Here is a 21,532-nt window from a genome sequence, read left to right as displayed (position 1 = left end):
TCCTAAATCTAAACAAACAAGGTAACCTTGGTTACATATGCAGACTCTGAAGAGCGTCAGTACACCTGCTGACAGGAAGCTTTAGCATCATGTGACTTTAAACCACCCAACCAATAACACAGTCTATTAACAATGAGCACAGGAAGTCAGACAGAATCACATTCAAAATAAGAGCCTCTGCAAAGACTGAATGACCTCCTTTGATCTGATGCTGTAAAGTCAGAGAAGAAACATGAACCTGAAGGCAGCTCAGCTGGGTCAAAGGTCAGCAGTCCAGCGAACTCGGCGTGACCTCGAGTACAACACGAACTTGCTCGTGGCTAAAACACACTTCAGCCTGCAGAATGAAGCCATGCAGGTCACACGTTCAGGTGAGAAACTCCACACCTGAGCAAGCGTAACGGTGACTGACCTCTGCCATGGTCCAGCTCGGCGTCCACTGGGGTCTGCAGGACGGACACGCTGTTCTGGTTGATGATCCTCAGCTTCAGTTTGGGTTTACACCTGCAGACAGGAAGCAGAGCGTCATGCCCGCCCACATCGACCTGACGGCGCAGCACGAGAGGGCGGCGGCCTTACCTGCGCCACCTGCGCGGCGACGTCAGAGGTTCGACCAGAGACTGCAGGTGAGACAGGCCCGACTCGGTCAGGCAGACCCCGTCCTGAGCGTACGTCTTTGAGTCTGCAAACAGACACGATTTTCTCTTCATCAAACAGCTTTGCTTGGATCAAAGCGCTCAGACGGAAACGTTCTCCAGGAGCACAAACGACCGCCGTCCGACCGCTTTGATCAGAAAACACCAAACTTTCATGACCTCCTCACGTTGTTTGCCCATCCCAGGACCCCCAGTGTGATCCACTTCACTCATGTGTGATGAGCTGCATTTTAAGCTGCTTCAGTTTGTTTCAGATGGGAGAAAAATCAATGCTTTGGATGTTTGGAGACATGAAACAAACCAAAAACTGACATCATCACATCAGGTTCCCTCAGAGCTGAGACACTATGAAAGGTTCATACGTGAGCTTTACTGCCATCCACAGGGCCGGACTCGACCCTAGGAGGGCTGCTTCTAGCCCCCAAGCCGTATGTTTGACACAAGAAGAAAGCTCCCACGAGGGAGGCTGTTTGGATCGCCCCCTAGTGTCTACAGAGTGAATATCTGCACAGACAGGAGACCATCAGACGCGACCCTGGATCCACCTCAGTGGTTGTTTCTTATCAGAGGACAATCTGAGCCTCCAGTGGAGGCGTGGGGGGGCTTGGATTAGGACCACGGGCCGTTGCTTGACTACCACAGAGTGGGGCACTGACCGGGTTCCCTGATCCTGGAGACGATCTGAGCCATGAAGGGCGCCAACAACTCCGTCCTCCCTGAAACAGACACACACGTCAGCCTCAAGCTTCACAACAAGTGTGTGTGTGTGTGTGTGTGTGTGTGTGTGTGTGTGTGTGTGTGTGTGTTCACCGTAGGGGCTGCGTCCATGCATCCTGCACAGCGAACAGTCAAATCCTTCGTCAGCAGCGGCCTCCACGTCCTCCTCAGTGGTCAGACCCTGACACGTAGCGTGGACCCACCTGCGTGCGCACACACACACACACACATTAGCCGATGGTGACCCCGGGCCTGACCGACGAACCCGCCGAGACCCCACACCTGAGCGGGTGTTACCTGTCGCACTGCTGGCACTGCAGGATGAGGTCGTCCTGCAGGTACGCTCGCTGGCAGACGGGACAGTGGCTTAGGCTGCAGCACGGCCCGCACAGGCTGTAGTTACTCTGCCACTCGCAGCGCAGCCCGGGGGAGGCGGAGCCACACTGCACACACCACACACACCTGAGGAGAGAGCAACCAGCACCCGTCAGCTCTTACCTTTCGTGTTATGTGTCATGTGATTAGAGTCTGAGCTCTGGCTGGCTGAGTGTTGGTGGAACCTCGTGTCCTGTCATGTGACATCAAACATGAGGAAACGCTCTCAGCCAATGTGTTTCTTGGTTGCTATGGTGATGTCGTCTCACTCACATGAGGAGACACGTTTAGTCATGAGGGAGGGCTGATCAGCTGATCTGACAGACGCCTCCTCGCACACACAGGTGAGCGACAGGTAGACCCACCATTTGCACTTCCAGGCTCCTTTAGGCACCGTGAGGAGGGGCGGGTCCAGGCAGTAGGTATGGTAACTGATATCGCAGTCATCACATAGCAACAGTCGCCCAGGGTCGCTGGCCTCACCGCAGGCTTCGCACACCGTGCACTCCAAACAGCGCCACCCTTTGGTCAGAATCACCCGAGTGATCTGCAGACAGCACACTCAAACAGTGAGCCGGGGGCAGGAAGTAATCAGATTACAGGTAGGCGAGTACTGACCTTTACGTTGACGCAGTAAGGATGGTAACACTGTCCACACTGAGAGCACGCCAACAGCCGACCTTCAGCGCCCTGCCCGAAACTGCCACACACCACACACATGTCCTGCACGCACGCACACACACACACACACACACACACACACACACGGGTTAACTGCTGTATGTCACATGATTACTGCTTACACACGTGATGTCACACGCAGGTGAGCACACCTGTCTGAGGGTGAAGTGGTCCGACGTGGAGAACATCACCACGGTGTTGTGCATCGAGTTCTCCTCGTCCTCCTTTGCTGTGAACGCCTCCACATACGCAGCCTGACGCGCGCGCGCGCGCACACACACACACACACACACACACACACACACACACACACACACACACACACACACACACAGGTAATCAGTAATCTGTGATCATCTATCATGGACATATCAGTGTGCAGGTGTGCTCTTACTCCCGGTGACACAGTCACGCTGTCCTGAGTCTTCAGTCGGCTTCTTCCTCTCCCCCCTCTTCCTCCGATGCCGCCTCCTCTGGACCTCCTCCTGCCCGGGAACCCGGAACCACGACCCTGAGGAGAGGAGACAGGCAGGGGGAGGAAGGAGGAGAATTAGGAGGAAATCCATGATGTCACTGGTAAGATCAATTTCAGAACTTCCAAGGAGTCAGGAATCAGCTCCACTAGTCCCCGAACACCCCACACTCAATCTAGTCACGCTGGCGACAGTATAGCCTCTGTGTTAGTCTCTTGTATTTACACCCGCTGCTAAAGGTGCCGCCACTCGCACAGTACGGCCACATTAAAATGGCGGGAAAAAGCGACACAATCGTGCGTTAAAAGCAGCTGCAGCCGCGTCCTTCTGAGGATTCACTTCCTGAGGACGTCACGGAAAACAAACATGACAGAACGATCAGACCCGCAGGCGCGTTTGATTGGAGACCTTTGCAGCCCAGCAGGGTGGAAGCACACACTCTCTCACGCACACAGGCAGCACAGCGTGCGCTCGTTTCCCACACCCACAGCAGAGACAGCGTTAGTAAGCTGCTGTTAGTCACAGCCGGTGACAGTTAGGGTGCACTTTTTTACCACTCTCATGCTCCAGAGCAGGGAGTCCTGCAGGCGGGGCTTAGGGTCCCACCCTCCCTCTCCCGTGGAATCCTGGGAGGACGAGAGGGGGCTGACCGCCCTGCGACTACTCCAACACGTGCCCTGAATGAGAGGGAGGAGGAGGAGAAGAGAGGGGGAGGTGGGGACAAAATGCAGTAACATAAATGTAACGGCCACAAAATGAAAAAAGAACTCATGACGACACAATGTTACCATGGCAACCACACACACTGGGTATTGACGGCAGCCAACGCGCCGATCGAACAACCTCGATGTGCACAGAACAAACACGCCGCGATCAATGACGAGTGTGTGAATGTGTGCACGTCTGTGTGAGGGCGTGTGTCAGGCATGCCCTGCCGGGCCGACAGGTGAGGATGAGGATGAAGCACACTGATGGTAACCTGCTTCTCATCACGCCCGTGGAGGTGCGAGCTGATGGAGGCAGGAATAAAAAGCAGCAGCGTTGAGAGCGCTCCTGTGTCGTCTGACTGGCTACAGAACTTGACTATAATGTGTCACTCAGGAGGAGGAGCTTGTTAGAGACAAGAGGTTTGTGGAATTTCACCTCCAGCTTTTTCTTTTTAACAATCGATATGTAAAGGACACACACACACACACACACACGCACACGCACACGCACACACGCACGCACACGCACACGCACACACGCACGCACACACACACACACACACACACGCACACACACACGCACACGCACACACGCACACACACACGTCAAAGGTCACCAACCTGTTTCACCCGGGCTCTGCCAGGAGAGAACTTCCTCTTAGAGATGGCAGGCTTCCCCATGCCGATTTTTGGGGTGAGGGAGAGCACGGTGGTGGGAGGAGCCTGAGGTTGCACACAGAACAAAAGGAGAAGTGAAGAGGAGCAAGAGTGAGCGAAGAAGAGGAGGAGGCTGCCGCTTACCTTAGAGAGAGGTGGAGACTCTCTAGCTAGGGGGGAAGTCCTGAGAGAAGGCAAAGGCGGGGTGAGCGGCGGCGGCGTGATGGGCACTCTTGCAGGGGAGGTCTCTGGGGAGGCCTCAGTGGAGAAGGGAGACTGTCTGAGGCGGATGGAGAGGTCATCAGACAGCCGGGGGGAGCAGGGAGGAGGCCTCAGGGTGCGACCCTTCCCTCTGCGCAGCAGCGGCGATGAGGATGGCGAGGACAGGTGCAGAAGGGACGGGGGAGGCGATGATGTCATCAGCTCCATCACCTCTCTGTCTAAAGAGGGGTCCAAGTCCAGCACGGGGCTCACTGGCGGCTCCTCCTCCATGTCTGAGTGCTCCTCAGTGATTGGCTGACCATCTGACGGCTGAACTGTTTCAGAAAGATCCTCCTCCTGTGAAGGCTCAGCTTGTGATTGGTGCTCATCTTCGGTGGGTTCTGTTACCAAAGCAACAGGTTCATATAGGATCTGTGACTGACCCCCATCACACTCTGATGTCATGTGACAAAGAGGCGATTGGTCCTTCAGCCCCACCGTATGTCCAAAGTCACTGGGAAGCTTTTCCTCCTGTGGGAGGCCCTCTACAATGGTGGGCTGGGAGTGACGGTGGGGGGAGGCCTCCAGGGAGCCAGCTCCCACAGATGGAGGTGATGAGGGCAAAGGGAAGGACACAGGTTGCTGCGTGGGTACGGGGGAGGCGGGGCACTGAGTCTCCTGGACTCCTGCAGAGACACAAACATGGACACATTAGATACTGATGCAGGTTCAGGATCTTCCTGGTTACAGTCACAACGATGGAGCGGGCGGAGCAAGCCTGGGGAAAAGGGAAGTCACGGAAAAATGTAAACATTTAAGAGTTTGGATTGGTTATGTTTCCGTGTTTGCAAAGCAAACCTTTAAGACCGCTGGAGCTACTGGGCAGAACCTTCTGGTTTTGTTCCTCTCCTCCCTCGCTCCTCTCCACAGGCTGCTCCTCTGCTAGGCTCTCCTGTGATGTGTGTTCAGGCTGCTCCTCCTGCTGCTCCTCTGTGCTCAGTGTGTCTGGGTGAACAAAAAGAGCAGATAACCTCAGAACAGATCGTGTGTTAATCGGGAACTTTGAGTCACTCGCCCTCATACTTACCCATGGTGCCATCAGACATCCCTTCAGGTCCAGGACCTTGTTCTGGCTTCACGGGACTAACAGGACCAGGACTTGGGCTGGTTATTGAGGGAGCAGGGTTAATTGAATCACAAGCAGGACTGGCTTCACAGTGGAACGGGCTGGCAGAAGCAGGTCTGACACCAGGCTCTGCCTGCACAGGACTCACGGAGCCTGGACTTGTGGTGATCTGTTTAAAACCTGGATCCATATGAACACCTGTAGAACTTTGACCTGGGCTGTGTAAGGGACTACGCTGAACCTGCAGAGTGTCAAAAGAGACTGTTTGAGAAGGGCTAATCTGTGAGGGGGCGGGGCATGTGGGACTAAGAGGTGCCTCATTGGGAGAGGTTGAGCTAGGCATCGCAGTGTTATCCTGAGTGGGACTAGCATGGACAGGGCTAGCAGGACTCAGACTGGCCTGAGTGTAAGTAGCATCAGTGGGGATGAGGGGGCTTGGTGAGGCAGTGCACTGGTGGTTTTCTTTGGGGACCACTGCAGTACCAGCTGGGGACTGGCTGACTTGGTTCTGACTAATCTGGCTGGGGCTAACAGCAGCAGAGTCGTCGGGTACAGAGGCAGCAGGACTTGTTTGTCTGATACAGTCTGCAGGTTTATCAGCACCCATATCAGGCTGAGCCCCACTGGAAAGAGCAACTGTGTCCACATCAGGACTAGTGGGGCTCAGTGATGCCTCAGTAAGGCCAGTACTACTTTCAGTGTCAGGAGCCGGACTGTGAGGTGGGCTAACACTGGCAAAAGCAGCATGTGCAGGGCTGCTATGAGTTGTGCTAGCTAATGAGGAAGTTTGTATCTGCACTGGGCCTGAGTGAGCTACTACTACATGAGCAGGACTAGCCTGACCAGCAGGACTAACTGGGCTATGACTGGTGTGGACATCAGCTAGACTAGCAGAACAGGGATATGTTTCAGCACGAACAGGACTCCTCTCTGGGCCGGTATCACTCAGTGTACAGTGTGGAGGACTTGAACTACCAGAAGCTGGTGGAGGGCTTGACGGCTGTACTGCAGCCAGGTGTGAAGTACTGAAGGAAATCTGGATATGTGGCCGACTTGACTGACCAGGTGGACTTTCTGTCTCCTGAGCATGCTCATGACCTGACAAAACAATGCCACCGGTGACTTCTGAGTAAGCAGGGTCAGGCTGAGGACTGTCTGGTTGACTGGGACTAGGTTCTGACTGAACACCATCACTTGGCTGGATGGTAGCTACCTCCATCTCCTCATCCTGACAGGAGGCAAGGTGGATGGGTTCAGCCAGCACTGCTGATGGGCTACTCTCCCCTGGCACAGGGCTAGGGTGGCCTTCAAGACACATGGTTGGGCTTGTAGGCATCTGGTAAGCACGAGTGGGGCTGGCACAAGCTGAGCTGGCCTGGTTATGTGTGGGGCTAGCTCCTTCAACAACTTCCATGCAGAGCGATGGGGTGTTGTGAAGATTCTGATGAATTAGGCTAGCTGGGGGAGGAGCTTCCTCCATTTCACCGGCACAAGGTGAGCAAGCTAGGCTACTGTGTTTGGCTGAAGTGCTAATGTGAAAAAGGCTTTCTGGTGTCTGGAAATCTAGGACATGAGGGGGACTGGAATGATCGGGACTGAGCGTGCTACTTTCAGGGGGCACTGTGGCCAGGCTAGAGGTGTGGTTAAGGGGAGGAGGGTTATTTTCCAGTGTTTGGCCATCAGGGCTAGAAGGGCATTGTTTCAAGGAGTCAGGTTGTGTGGCATGGGTGGACTCCTGTGTGAGTGTTGAATGTGCAGCAAGTTCTAAAGTATGTAAGCTAAGCTGTGAAGACCGGAGAGCCTGAGCAGGGCTGGCAGGTTGGGACAGACTGCACCGTTTAGGTCTGAGTGGTGGTGACGATGGGCTACATGGAGCTGAGGCGTATCTTGCTGCCGATGAGAGGTCCTGGTCCAGTGTAGACGTGTCCTGTGCAGCCCCATACTGCAGAGTAGGGCTGCTCAATCCAGGGCTCTCCTGGTCCAGTGTAGATTCAGTGTCCTGTGAGGGGTTCCTCATGCCAGCTTGCACAGGACTACAGTCCGTTTGTAGAGCACTGTGCTGAGGCTGTGAGGCTGTGAGGCTGGGACTATGTGATCCACTGAGCTGCATAGCATTGTCCTGTGCAGGACTGTCTGGTGGAAGGCTGTGCCGAGCCTGCTCTGTCCCCAGCTCCACCCTGGGAGGAGTCAGCCCTGATTTGATAGGACTGTGAGGTGAAGGGCTGTGTAGAAAATGTGCAAGGGTACAAGCCATGGGACCACCCTGTACTGGACTCTGCTGAGATTCTGTGTCCATGAACTGATCCTCTGTGGAATTCTGCTCAGTACTTTCCTCAAGTTCTGCCAGATTAGAGTGAGACTGTGCAGGACTCTGCTGAAGGTGTAACGGGGTCCAGCTTTTCTGGTCATCTGTGGAATCCAAGTGGGATGCTGAGTAACTTTCATGGGCCTCTGCAAGATCAGGGCAAGCCGGTGAGGAGCTTATTCTAAACTCTGCCACATCAGGATGGAGCTCTTCTTGATTACGATGGGATGCTGTGTGACAAGAGGGAGATGGCTCGAGTTCTATGACAGAAGGTGCAGTCAAAGGTACAACGTTTTGTTGGGGCTCCATGGGATCAGGATGGGAAATTACAGCACTCTGTGGGAGCTCTGTGACAGATGGTTGAGGACTTTGTGGGGGTTCAGTGTGAGATTGTGCAGGACTTGACAGGAGATCTTTGGGAAATGGTGCATTCTGTGGGAGCTCTGTGGAATCAGTGTGAGACAGAACAAGAATGTGCTGGAGCTCTGCTGAAGGTGATGAGGAACTTTGTTCTATGGGAGATGATGGATGACCTTGTTGAAGCTCTGCATTTTCAGATGGTGCAGGACTTCGGAGTTCAAGCGTTTGTAAGGATTTTGGTTGAAGCTCCGTGGAAATAGGCTGAGGTGGGAGCTCTGTGGGAGATGGTGGAGGATTTTGCTGGAGCTCTGTGGGAGATGGTGGAGGATTTTGCTGGAGCTCTGTGGGAGATGGTGGAAGATTTTGTTGGAGCTCTGTGGGAGATGGTGGAGGATTTTGGTGGAGCTCTGTGGGAGATGGTGGAAGATTTTGTTGGAGCTCTGTGGGAGATGGTGGAAGATTTTGTTGGAGCTCTGTGGGAGATGGTGGAGGATTTTGGTGGAGCTCTGTGGGAGATGGTGGAAGATTTTGTTGGAGCTCTGTGGGAGATGGTGGAGGATTTTGTTGGAGCTCTGTGGGAGATGGTGGAGGATTTTGCTGGAGCTCTGTGGAATCAGGCCAGGATGGTGCAGGATCTTGGAGCTCTTTGAGCATTTGTAAGGAATTTGGTTGAAGCTCCATGGAAACAAGTTGAGATGGGAGCTCTGTGGGAGATGGTGGAGGATTTTTCTGGAGCTCTGTGGGAGATGGTGGAGGATTTTGCCGGAGCTCTGTGGAATCAGGCCATGATGGTGCAGGATCTTGGAGCTCTTTGGGAGATGGTGGAGGGCTTTGCTGCAGCTCTGTGGAAAGAGGGTGAGATGGTGTAGGACTGTCTGGGAGTTCTTTGGGAGACGGTGCAGAAAATTGTTGGTGTTCTACAGGAGTAGGCGAGGAACTTTGTTGGAGCTCCATGGGAGATGATGCAGGACTTTGCTGGAGGTCCTTGAGAACAGGGCTAGATGGTAAAGAACTCTTCAGAAGGAGTTCAGCAGAAGGAGGGAGCTCTGTAAGAGCTAGTGAGGAACTTTGCTGGACTGCCACAGGATACGGGTGAGATGGTGGAGGACTTTGTTGGAGCTCTGTGGGATCAGTTTGACATTGTGAAGGGCTTTGTTCCAACTCCATGCTCCATCCACTTTGTGGGAGAACTTTGGGAGTTTCTAGGAGTTTGGCAGAAACCGGGTGACATAAAAGACTTTCTTGGAGTTCTGTGGACTTTGGGAGAGTTGGTGGAGGACTCTGTTGAAGCGTGGCTTCAGGCTGAGATGATACAGAACTTCCTTGGAGCTCTGTGGACTCAGGGAGAACTGGCAGAGAACTCTGTTGTGTCTCCATACCCTCAGAATGAGACGATAGAGGACTCTGTTGGGGTTCACTGGCTTCAGGGTGAGATGTTGTAGAACTCTGTTGGAGCCCTGTAGACTGAGGAAGAACTGACAGTGGATTATTCAGGAGCTCCTGGGAGTCGGTGTGAGATGACGTAAGACTTGGTGGTGATGGTGCACTGAGGGACTTTGTTGTTCTCTGTGGCGGCTCCTCAGGGACGAGTTGACCAACAGGACTGGCCGGTGGAGCCTCTGTGCACGTTGAGACCGACGGCTGTGGAATGCTACTGGGTGGAGTCTGTGAGGGGCTAAGGGCGGCAGCTGATGCCAATGTGGGACTGTGTGGGTTTGGCTCCTCCTGTTGAGGTCTGCACGTGGAGCAGATGTACACTTTGGACCCCACCTTGTCCTCCCCGGCCTGGATGCTGCAGTCTGCATGGACAAACCTGCAAAACAAAATAGTTTTGTTGTTTTCTCTTCATCACTGTCAAAATAAAAGCATATTTTAATAAAAGCTACCACCAGTGGTTTTAAACCTTTGGGACAGCCCGCCACAGAGGCCCACAGAGGCTGTGCAGTGAGGGCACAAAAGTAACTGAAGTTCATATATGAGAACCACTGGATTCCTCTTTCACAATAAAAGCCATGTTAGTTCTCTTCAGTTCAGGGATTTTATTGTGAAGCAGCCTCAGTGAAACAGATGGTGCTTGTGTACCTATAGCAGCAGACACAGGTCACGCACTCCTGTGGTGTGTAGAGGTCGGGGGTGTGGCCACAGAGAAGGCAGGGCAATGCTGGGTCACACGACTCGCACAGAAACAGGTGATTGGCCCACTGGCCTGATGACCTGACACCACAGCGGCAGCAGACTCTGCAGTTCTGGAGAAGATGAGGGGTGGGAGGGGTTTGTGAGGGTCATCCAAAGTTCAACACACAGCAGTGTGTGTACGTGTGTGTTTATCTCACCTTGCAGCTCCAGCCGGTGCTCGGCGTGTGATCCAGAGGTGGTGTGAGACAGTGTGTGTGGTAGGCTTTATCGCAGCGCTGACACACCAATAACGCAGCTTCATCGCCTTGCAGCCTGACACACAGAGAGCACAGGTGGAGGTTCACACTGAGGACACGCCCTCTTTACTCCATCTTCAAATACCTGCTCACCCCAGTCAATAACTCTGCATGTGTGTTACCTGCAGCTCTGACACACGCGACACTGAGGACACTGCCAGCCGGCCCGGCAGAAAGGGGAGGGGGCCACAGAGGGGTCCACGCAGCTGCCATGGTAACGGTTACCACAACAACAGCACATTAACAGGCTGCCAAGCTCACCGCCGCCAGAGCACAGAGCACAGGGTGGCGAGGACCCTGAGGAGACATGATCACGTCACGTTATGACATCACAACCTCACACCCTCTTCAGTCGGCGCCTCTTACCTGCATGTGCGTGCCTTGTACACAGTGTGCGCCTCTGGTTCCAGTCCAGGTGGGCTCCGGCAGCAGCAGCGCAGGGGAAGTGGTAGCACCGCCCACAGTCCATCTCCTGACAACGCAGCGAAGCTCCGAGCTGCCGGCAGAACGCGCACACCTGGACAGGTGAGAGATAGATGGGGTTTAGGGAGGAAGCTGTGGGTAAACCTTTGTATTCTCCTATTTTATTTTAGTCTGGCTCACAGACCCAGGAACCGAGCGCTTCAGCTGATGCACAGTATTCATCTACCTGAGCTACACAAGGAGGAGGGGCTACTGACCAGACGCCGTGAAAACCCACCTGTGTGCTTCCTGTGTCGATGGCTTTGTCCACGTAGAGCAGTGATTGTCCCTCGCCTCGACACACCCCCTCTGACCAAGTGGCACACTGCAGGTGAGCACAGCACTGACCTGTACACGCACACACACAGGAGGTTTAAAACACACACACACACACAAACACACACACAGAACAGGATGCGGAAGAGGAGGAGGAGGTACCTGTGGGGTCAAACAGTGATTGGACGTTGATGTCATGAGGAAGGCCGATGGGTCCAAGCTGCTTAAGGAACTCTGAGGAAGACTCTGAAACAGCAGCACACAGTGAACAGTCAAACATCAACAACAGCGATCAGGTTGGAACTGTTTCAGTGAACGGGGAGTACTCACCACACTGTTCTGGACTGCAGCACCTGCGCGCGCGCACACACACACACACACACACACACACACACACACACAGGTCTATGGTTAGCTCGTGACTGTGGTGTCTCTGGAAGGAGAGGGGAAAGAGGAAGTGATGTCACTTACGTGGCCGGGGCTTGGCTGCCGCGGTAGCAGTGGTCGTGGCAGTCGTTGTCTCGGTCAGAGGAGGCGCGGCGATTGAGGATGTGGAGCGGGATGTAGCCGGGCGTCGGGCCGAACACCACCAGCCGGCCCTGGCCCAGAGGAGGCTCGTCGCCGTGGTAACAGAAGGCACACTGCTTCAGCCTGGGGAGAAAAAAACGATGCGTTCAGGAGGTGAGGCGTCACCTGACAGATGACACGGACATTTATCTGCTTCAATCAGGTTCATCACAAAGTCACGTCAGATCTGACTGGAGACATTAAATCTGGAGACTTTCAAAACAAAAGCCTCCCCGGTTTGCCTGCTGAGTGCCGTTGTGGGTGTGCAGGGCGGTCCACAGGCACTCACCTTTTTTTGGTGTGTCCCAGGCTGGGGGTGGGCGAGCCCCCGGAGTCCTCCGACAGAGACCGCTGGAACAGCGGGGACAGCGAGTCCTCGTCCTCCAACCGCAGACAGGGGGACACTGGAGGACTGGAGCGGGGACTGACGGCCGGACTCTGCTCCACGGGGCCGGCCCCGTCCTCCTCTACTTCTATGGGAACCAGGCTGCAGTCCACATCCATAGGGGTGGGGCTGTGACTCGGACTGGGCTGGTCTTCCTCCACAGGATCAGGATCAGGAACAGGATCAAGATGATGGGATTGGGATGGAGGGCTGGAGGGGGGGAGAAGAGGGCTAGAGGCTAGGGGCGGAGCCTCTGAGTGGAGTCTGTCCTCCACCTCCCCCTCCTCAGCACTGGGAGCCAGCTCAGGGTCGGGGGGCACCGGTCCTGGATCCGGGTCAGGATCAGGATCTGGACTGGGCTCGTCCTGGGCAGGTTCAGAGCTTGTTTTGGATTTTCTCCTGGAGGTGGAGCGCTGCCGCCGTGTGGTCTGAGCCTTCACCTCTGTGGACACGCACACACACAGTCACAAACGTATGCAGGACACAAGAGGTGCATTGTGGGTAACATAGGCACCATCACACATTCTTAATCTCCAGCATGACACCATGTTTTATGTCAGAGCGGGTGAACAGCACTGGTGGAGGTGTAGATGCCCTCGTGTGGGCGTACCTGAGCAGGTGAGGTTCAGGCTACGTCTGCACGTACACGACGTTTTCGATCACTGAAAACTTTTTAAAAACTCTGTTTTTGTGTTTACATGTGGACGAGGAAAACAGAGATTACTTACGCAACGTCAAATGTTTGCATCTTTTTTGACGTCATACAGTGCGCCACGTTATTGTTTACATGAGACGAATTTCTACAACGGTGGATAGAAACAAAACGCTGCTGTTAATCTGACTGTCTGCAGTTTTTACACACTCACACAAACACAGAGGCGTCAGAGTGAACTCCACCCAACACAGACGCTCTCTCAGCCCAAATCCTGACATCGGTTTTGATTAAATTTAAATGTTTTAAATTAGAACGTATGTGTGCTTTCTGTTCAATCCTGAGTTGTGAGTCTACACCAGCTAAAATACTGTTTTTTAGAGGTGGGAATCACCATACATCCCACGATACGATATTATTGCAATTTTTTAAAATATTTTGCGATATTCAGATTCTGTACATAAAGTTAAACTTTATCAATATTCATTTTATCTAATATCAAAGTCTCACACTCAGTCTTTCTCTCATTTCAGTTTTATTGTTGACAAACTGAACGGTTTGTATTACAGTCTAGTCCAACTTAGCCGAATGCAACCATCTGGTACAATTAGAGATGGACCGATCCGATATTACGTATCGGTATCGGTCTGATACTGACCTAAATTACTGGATCGGATATCGGAGAAAAATAAAAAATGTAATCCGATCCATTAAATATCACGAAAGCACCTCACAAAACTTGCAACACGCCGTAACTCACCTCAGAACGTTAGCACGTCGGAGCAGTATGCATCACGTGATAGAGCGGCTGTGGCATGCGGGACCTGTCGGTGGTCTGGATAGCATGTGGAGCTTCGCTAGCAACCCGGCATTTCATCTCCGACAAAGTTATCCCCGAGAGAAGTAAAGCAAGTGTGTAAGTCCATCTCTGAATGTTTGTAAAGCATTCCTGCGTTAAGCTTAACAAACGACTGCCTCTCGCTCTCCTGCTGCTACTTCAATCATGAAACTGCTTAACGATCAGCTGATCGTCTGTCTTGTTTGTTTTTGGCCCACTTTGCACCAGAAAGAGGAAACCAGCGGCTGAACAACAGCAGCACGTTTAAGCTTGATCAGCTGTTGTTAGAATTTATTTAATATTACTTTCTACACCAGGATCTTTTTCTACGTAGCTGACGCTGGTAACTGTGCAGGGGCGGATCTAGCAAAGTTTAGCCAGGGGGGCCGATAGGGCATGAACAGGGAAAAGGGGGCACAAAGACATACTTTTCTTTCTTATTCTCATTTAAAATGTCGAGCTTTTAATAAATAATTATCTGACACCCAAAGTTTTAATTTGATGCAAAATGAATAGAAGTCAATTACTGTATATAGTAACTATTAAGTCTAATATATATACCCTAGTAAGCTATAGTACTTTTTCCTTTGGGAAGGTACCATCTGTGCAGTCTGCAATTTTGCTGAAGAAAGATGTTGAATCTATTTAATATTTCTTGAAAAATAATTGATTTCTGTGCATTTTTTTTCACACTGCATCAAATTAAGGTTGATTACGTCGATTAAGCATCATGAGGTGGAGCGTGAGGGGTGGTTCCCTATTTTTTATTTATTTATTTTTGTTGTTGCTGGGAGTTGGAACCCTATTAGTTAGGTTGCTTAATATTTATGCTAAGTACTCTTTAAAATACCAGAATAGAGAGGATGGTGCAGGTTTAAGTTTATTAGATTGATCAGTATTGCTGAACTATGAAATATTTTTTTTGCATACAGGTATAACAGAATAGCTTTAGTGTAGTTGTTGTTTTAAACTTGAGTATGAACTTATACAAAATGCAGCAAGATATTTAAAAAACAGTTTTGTTGATTAAAAAACACTATATCGGATTCATATCGGTATCGGCAGATATCCAAATTTATGATATCGGTATCGGACATAAAAAAGTGGTTTCGTGCCATCTCTAGGTACAATTACAGCTATTCTGAACTATGCAATATGAAAACTATGCAGCCCATTCAGCAACTGAAGAATTTGAAAGTAAATTAAAACAAAATATAATTTTACATTAAATAAAAAAGTTTTAAACTTAATTAAAATAAAACATAAATTAAAATAAGTAAACTGTCATGTTTATTGCTGCCAAAAAAACAGTTAAACACATTTGGACAGTGTCAGGACTCTTGCTCAGAAAAAGGATCAACATGCTCTGAAGTCAGAGTTCCAGTCCACAAAAACTTTTTTTGTAACAAAATATCGATTTCTGCCGTCCCTGTATTGATACATTATTAGCAAACAAAATATCACGATACCACACAGTATCGATTTTTTCCCCCACCCCTACTGTTTTTGGATATTCACATTTGAAACAAAATTAGCTGCCTTTCGAGAAAAACAAAAACTTTCCAGAAGTCCTTGAAACCCGTTTCCTCTTTCCCTCCCAGGCTTCGAGACTTCTGATTGGCCAACATTTGTACACGGCTAGGATTTGGCATGTTCTTGACAACATTTGACTGCGTTTTTGGCGGTTACATGTGGACAGGATTCTTTTAAAAACGGAGAATCTCAGTTTTCAGAAATAGCCGTGTACGTGTTGATGTAGCCTCCAACACTCAGACCTCGTAGCCTCAAACACAGACATCCAGCTGGTTCTACACACCTGTCTTCTGGAGGGGCTTCGTCTCTGTGGCATCCATGCTCTCTTCATCCTCTACCTGAGCTCGTCCTCGGCTCCGCCCCCTGCGTGCACGCACACACACACACACACACACACACACAGAGCAGTTAGAGGTTAACACAGTGAAGGAACAGCATTAACCCTCTGGATCCTCCTCCAGCTGTGTCCCCATTGAAGCCATTGCAGCACATCTGGATCCCTTCGATGTGAGCGCCATGCCTGACTTGTGTGTTACAGCAGGAGGAGATCAGCTGCTGCGTTACATCATCACCCGACTGAAACGAGCATCAAAAAATAAAAAAGAAAAAAGAAAATGTCAATGAAATCAGGAAAACAACAGTTAGCACCCGACGCTGCTTTCTCACAGCTGTTTGACTCCGCCCACAGAAACAAGGACGGCGTTGGCTCCTCAGACAGCTGCCTGAAGGTCCTGATGAAACGCACGTGTAGCCCAGCAGGTCACAGCTCAGACTCACGAGTGCTTTAACCGCAGAGGCCCGATCAGCCTGTGGCGGTGAGGGTCCTCACAAAGACAGAATTACAAACGTGTGTGTGTATTCGTTCTAAGCAGTTGGCTAATGAGCATCAGGAAACACCTGAATCAGGTAAACATGATGACATCACAACAGAGATCTGTGTGTGTGGCAGGAGGTAAAACCAGGAGCCAGCACGTGCCCCCTGTCAGACTCCCTCGTTACCCAGCATGCAACTTCCTACTTCCTCTCCAACACACACACCTGTATATTTGTCTCTGTGAGGACTCTTCCCTCCACAGACTGAATCTAAGCAGCAAACACACACAGTCAAAGTTTCAGGACCTCCAGCATCACTTCCCCTGCACTGAGTGTGGATCAGGTCCAGGCTCGCCCTGCTGGATGATTCTGGGTCCACCTCAGGGCGATCGCGCTGCTAGCTTCCACACATTTCTGACCCTCTGACTCAAACTCCAGACCTCAGATGTGCTTCTCTGTCCTAAAATAAGGAGGCTGTTACTCAGTTACTCTGAAGTGAAAATGGAGCGCGGTGGTTTCTAAACACAGTTAATGTCGTACTTTTACATCATCGCCGTGCTGCAGGTGGCGTTAGCCTCGTGGGACCACACAGAGCTGTTGCCGAGCTGCTCGGCCTTCTTACAGGTGTCGATTGTGGCCTGCGGTGGTCTGCACCATGCTGGATCAGGAACGTGAAGCTCTAAAACATCAGTGCTGACCCTGCTCTGACTCCAGGATCCTCCCCTCTGACTCACCTGCTTCATTTATGCAGAAATACCAAACATGCAGCTGCTAACCTGCAGCCACGTTGTTCAGCTGGAGGAGGCACCACGGATCAACCTGCTGCAGGAACAGGTGAGCACACCTGAGCACACACTCACATCACACACACACACTTACTTCTTTCTTGATTTGGGGGGCGGAGGGGGAGGAGGTGGTGGAGGAGGAGGCGGGGCAGCAGGTCCAGAGCGCCCGCTGCTCCCATCTTTCCTCGGTCGCCCACGGGGCCGCCTCTCAGGGGCGGGGCTAGAAGCAGTGGCTTTGGCCAGCTGAGCGCTGCGGCCGGCCCGAGTGACGGGAGGGGGTGGCCCTCTGTCCCGAGGCTCCTGAGGCTGAGCCTCAGATGGCATTCTGGGTAAAGAAAGAGAGAGAGGTGAGGAACAGGGTGGAGCTGGGATTTATGCTTCCCCTTTAAACCCACACTACACATAAGCCACGCCCACAAACCCTCTGAAACCTGACTGCAGCCCGCCACCTTCTTCCTCTTCTACTGTTACTTTTGCAACAGGAAGCTGGAAGAGAACAAATAAACAAGAGAAGAGAAACTGTACCGCCCCTTGGTGTTTGGGCGGTGAACTGCGGAACACAGACGCTATAAACTCAGGACAGCCGCACAGCCATCAGGTGTGTCACCTGTGTGTGGTACAGTGTGTTCACACGTGAGCGCAGCCGATGCATAAAACGAGTTTCCTCACGTGAACGCTCCACAGCTGACCTGCTATTTCACACGAGAACAAGTCACACCTCAAAGTTTACAAAGCTGATGTAAAGGACTCAAAGCTTCCAGGCACGACAACGCACAGACACACACAGCCAGATGTTGGACACCTGCAGGGACTCCCCCAGGAAGAGCAGCAGCTCGGTGTGTGAGGTCACACAGAGAGGGCGCGCTGTGCGTCCTCTGAGCTCAGGTGAAGTACAGACGCCACGAGGACGATTCAGCAGCTCCTAAACGCTGCGCGACCAAACTTGAGGATCAGGTGACGCTCAGGTGTGCTGCATTAACACACCTCAGAGGTCAAAGGTCAGACTGTTCGCAGAGCCTCCTACAGAACGAGGAGGACGTGAACAACGATGGGAGGAGCTAACCAATACCAGCACGGTGCACAGCGAGCTACAGACCCTCCCACAACCTGTCGTAAGGAAGTTCTCAAGAACCAATCAGGAACACAGAGTTTTCCATAGCGTTTCCATAGCGACCGGTGTCTGGGCCTCGGTAAGCTAACCCTGCAGCGCTGATGGTCACATGACTGCAAACCCTCCACACGCAGACACGCTCAGTTTAAACCTCGAGCTTGTGATTCACACGGCCGCCGCCACACGCCCTCGCCGCCACACTCTCCCGTCTGTTTCTCTGCCCATTAACAGCTATGGCGCCATCATCACACACGGATGTAAGCGGCCCACGTAGTGCCGCTCAGCTCACCCTAAAGTCAGAACGGCAGGTGTAAGTGGTGTTTGAAGCAGCAGGTGAGGTTAAAGCGCCCAAAAGGCGGGCCGAGGGGCGACTGTTACTGACAAGAAAAGCTTCCTCAGTGACACCGGCCGCGCTGAACCTCTGCCAGGCGCCACACGGTCCCGTATAAACCACTTCCTGTGAGCTGCCAGAGGTGCGACTACGTTGTGTCTCTCTGAGCGTGAACAGAAACAAAAACTGATGCACCCGCCTGGACCAGAACGAAGCCGCCGCCACCTCACAGCAGCTCATCCAGCCACTCGTGCAACATGAAGCTGAGCGACCTTTGACCCTGTCTGCCTGTTGATCAGTGTCACAGCATCCTGCGTTGGTAAAGGACCCTGAGAGAGGTGCTGCCATCTGAGATGCTCCCGTGGGACATTTTGTTGTTTTTACTCGACGATCATTAAAAATGTTTTTATTCTGAGGAGGTACACTCAGCTCTGCCGCTGTCGGGTGGAGGCCAGCACCACCGTGTCTCATTGCAGGAAACCCCACTAACCAGACCTGGTTTCAGTCTGACGCCGCTGCGGCTCAACGATGGCGCAAACCATAACCGGGATTATTTTACTCACTGACCTAATTTGGATTATTTACCGTGGTCACCTGAACTTTATTAAACCTGGAAGGACAAACGGGGACACGCAGAGGACAGCAGGCCCAGACCAGCCTCATCGCAACCAACCAATCAGCAACCGGAACCCAGGTTACTGATCCTCAGGGTCCTGCCCCCTCACGGAGACAAATCAGCCTCGGTTAGCGTTGCCGCATGCAAGCTGCAGAGACTCAAAGCCAACAGCCGCACAGGTGCTCACTGAAAGGTTTGAACCTTCATTTCTGTGAGCTTCTGTTCCGCTCAATGACCTGTGATCACATGCCCTCCAAACGTCCAATCAGGGGTGGGAAGAGCCCAGCTGGCTCGAGCTGAACTAAACAGCGAGTGCATATGAGCTTCTGCTGAGGAACAAACACAGTGATCATCTCCACAAAATCACAGCTGACATTAAAACACGATTAACCTCTAACGTCCACGCTTCCTGTCCGACGGGCGGCGGGGTCCCTTCAGCTCGGCAAACATGGCAGAAAAGCAGCTGAGGAGGAGCTGCAGCAAACACGGCACGGAAACATGGCTTTACGGCGCCGTTTAGTTCAGGCACAGGAAGTAAACAAAAACACGAGCTCATCTTTAATCCCACTGGCTGATTAGCTGTGTGGGCGGGCAACCATCTATGTCCAGGTGAATTCACCATCAAGCGCAAGAGACATGTGGCATGTTTGAAGTTTAAGGAGAATATCTGGTGTTTGTGGATGCTGGTCTCATCTTTGATCCACGCCACCAACAGCTGCAGTGCACCTTCACCTTAGACTGTAAACTACGCCTGTCTCCATATTCTGACTGTTTACAGACAAACGGATCAATCAATCAGTGAAAACTAACCAGCAGATGATCTGATTGACTCGATCAGCACCTGTGGGATTATTGGAACCAGATTAGGGTTGACTCTCGGATGGAACAGGTACAGGTGAGCGCTGCTGTTGCCTGTGTAGGTATTATCCCTCTGCTCTGTGTGCCAGCTTAATGTAATCCAGCTGTATACCCCGAGACCGATGAGGTGCAGCTCTCTGGTGTCAGCTGGTCAGAGTACTCACCTGCACAGGTGCACAGTGTTTACAGTGTGCTGATTAAACGGACCTAGTGCATATTTTGGTGTGTTTTTCACTTTTCTAGCTGCTGTGCGTGTACCTGCCCAGGTGTGCCGCTGGACACCAGGTGAGCTCAGTGTTGTGTCTGGTGAGGTTAAGGTCTCAGGTGAGCCTCGCTGGGTGGCTGTGTGTGGGTAACCTGCTGGTTAGCATGCTAATAAGCTCGCCTGTCACAGCGGCCGTGGAGCCCGGTACTGCCGCCTGTGAGCCCGCTCACAGCCCCACACGCTCGGTGCGGCCTCGGTGAGGGTACCGGGAGCCGTTCGGTGGTTCTAACTCGCTGTTTAAAGGCTTTCCTCCGGCCCGGAGCGGCTAGCGCTTAGCCGTTAGCTCGCTCGGACCGCCCAGTTGACTGATCACTTCTCTGTTAGCGTTAGCGTGCAGGCTAGCTGTTAGCAGCCCGGTCCGCGGCGCGCTAGTGGCGGGTCGGGATGGGCGGCAGGAAGCGGGACGTTTAGCGAGCCGCGGGAGTGTCGAGAGAATAGGGAAGAAGCGTCCTTACTGATTCGATGCAATTCTCTTTTTCCTCTCCAGCTTTCAGCCAACTTAGAGCGACGACTTCAAAGCCAGCAGCGAACTTCTGCCAACCTCAGCCTCCGTTTGACACGCCTGGCACGGCCGGGTCTCCGGCGGAACATTCCCGGCGGAGCACGGAGGGAAAAGCGCGGTTTTTACTCCGAAAACTGGCGAAAAATTAAAGTTGAAGCGGTCGCTCCGTCACGGAGGCCATGTTTGGGAGCAACCGAACCACCGCCTGTCAGTGCCAGCAGAGGAAGTAGGTCCCGCAAAACACGTCCCGCCTCGCCGGGCCGCACGCTCCCGTCAGACCCAGACACGGGCGGCGTGTACCGAGGATCGGCCTGTGAAAAGTGCCGGTGTGCAAGCCTCCACGCGGGCACCGGGAATATTTGTTTGTGTTGTGTAAAAAGTGTGTCTGACCCCGCGGAGGGATCAGTTGGAGGACTGCTCTGGTGAAGCGGCTCTGTCAGCAGACCTGGAAGTCCCGGAGCGGAGCGCGAGGATCCGGACCGCGCCAGGCACGTGCCCGAGCACGGAGCAGAGGGTCGGGGTCAAGGGTCAGGTTAGTGTCGACCCGAGAGCGCCACGCCTGCAGTAAGAGGTTCCGGTTATTAGCCACTAAAGTTTAAAAGAGCCAAACTGTCCGTGACAGTGACGTCATCACCCTCATCACAGGGATGCTGACGTGGTGGGCGTGTCTGTCTTGGATAACACTGATGGTTATGATCGTCGTTTCATGTATTATGTATGTCAGACAAGAGAGAATAAGCTCCGCCCACAGTACCAGTATACCTGCAGCACCTGGAGCTGACGCCACACCCACCTCAGTTATTATTAATTAATCTACAATCTGCTGATGGGTCTGAGTGGAAACAAAC

The 21,532-nt window shown here is 52.4% G+C and overlaps 1 protein-coding gene across 8 annotated transcripts in view; it reads right to left on the bottom strand.

Annotated features, from left to right (window-relative positions):
- kmt2ca (lysine (K)-specific methyltransferase 2Ca) overlaps positions 1 to 21,268 on the bottom strand; it is a 50,010-nt gene extending 28,742 nt beyond the window's left edge. For 7 of the 8 annotated variants that reach the window (XM_085417594.1, XM_085417596.1, XM_085417600.1 and 4 more), the window contains exons 1-26: positions 20,638 to 21,267; positions 17,096 to 17,326; positions 15,687 to 15,766; positions 12,285 to 12,822; positions 11,900 to 12,079; positions 11,759 to 11,781; positions 11,591 to 11,674; positions 11,391 to 11,500; positions 11,057 to 11,207; positions 10,813 to 10,987; positions 10,592 to 10,706; positions 10,341 to 10,504; positions 5,555 to 10,071; positions 5,326 to 5,472; positions 4,411 to 5,153; positions 4,231 to 4,332; positions 3,457 to 3,579; positions 2,824 to 2,940; positions 2,582 to 2,683; positions 2,367 to 2,471; positions 2,114 to 2,295; positions 1,671 to 1,835; positions 1,467 to 1,576; positions 1,313 to 1,372; positions 580 to 682; positions 413 to 504 (exon numbers count right to left, since the gene is read on the bottom strand). In XM_085417594.1, the coding sequence (XP_085273720.1) occupies positions 413 to 504; positions 580 to 682; positions 1,313 to 1,372; positions 1,467 to 1,576; positions 1,671 to 1,835; positions 2,114 to 2,295; positions 2,367 to 2,471; positions 2,582 to 2,683; positions 2,824 to 2,940; positions 3,457 to 3,579; positions 4,231 to 4,332; positions 4,411 to 5,153; positions 5,326 to 5,472; positions 5,555 to 10,071; positions 10,341 to 10,504; positions 10,592 to 10,706; positions 10,813 to 10,987; positions 11,057 to 11,207; positions 11,391 to 11,500; positions 11,591 to 11,674; positions 11,759 to 11,781; positions 11,900 to 12,079; positions 12,285 to 12,822; positions 15,687 to 15,766; positions 17,096 to 17,325 (8,518 nt within the window). In that variant the 5' untranslated portion in view covers position 17,326; positions 20,638 to 21,267. Of the gene's footprint in view, positions 1 to 412; positions 505 to 579; positions 683 to 1,312; positions 1,373 to 1,466; positions 1,577 to 1,670; positions 1,836 to 2,113; positions 2,296 to 2,366; positions 2,472 to 2,581; positions 2,684 to 2,823; positions 2,941 to 3,456; positions 3,580 to 4,230; positions 4,333 to 4,410; positions 5,154 to 5,325; positions 5,473 to 5,554; positions 10,072 to 10,340; positions 10,505 to 10,591; positions 10,707 to 10,812; positions 10,988 to 11,056; positions 11,208 to 11,390; positions 11,501 to 11,590; positions 11,675 to 11,758; positions 11,782 to 11,899; positions 12,080 to 12,284; positions 12,823 to 15,686; positions 15,767 to 17,095; positions 17,327 to 20,637 lie in introns of all 8 variants that reach the window. The other variant, XM_085417597.1, reaches the window with a different exon arrangement.
- Between the last annotated feature and the right edge of the window lie 264 nt (positions 21,269 to 21,532).

This window comes from Rhamphochromis longiceps, linkage group LG9, assembly GCF_057381845.1.
Source record: "Rhamphochromis longiceps isolate RC_006_pf linkage group LG9, R_longiceps_female_GT1.1, whole genome shotgun sequence".
NCBI lineage: Eukaryota > Metazoa > Chordata > Actinopteri > Cichliformes > Cichlidae > Rhamphochromis > Rhamphochromis longiceps.
The sequence above is the reverse complement of the archived record's forward strand: the minus strand, read 5'-3'. Positions and strand labels throughout refer to the sequence as shown.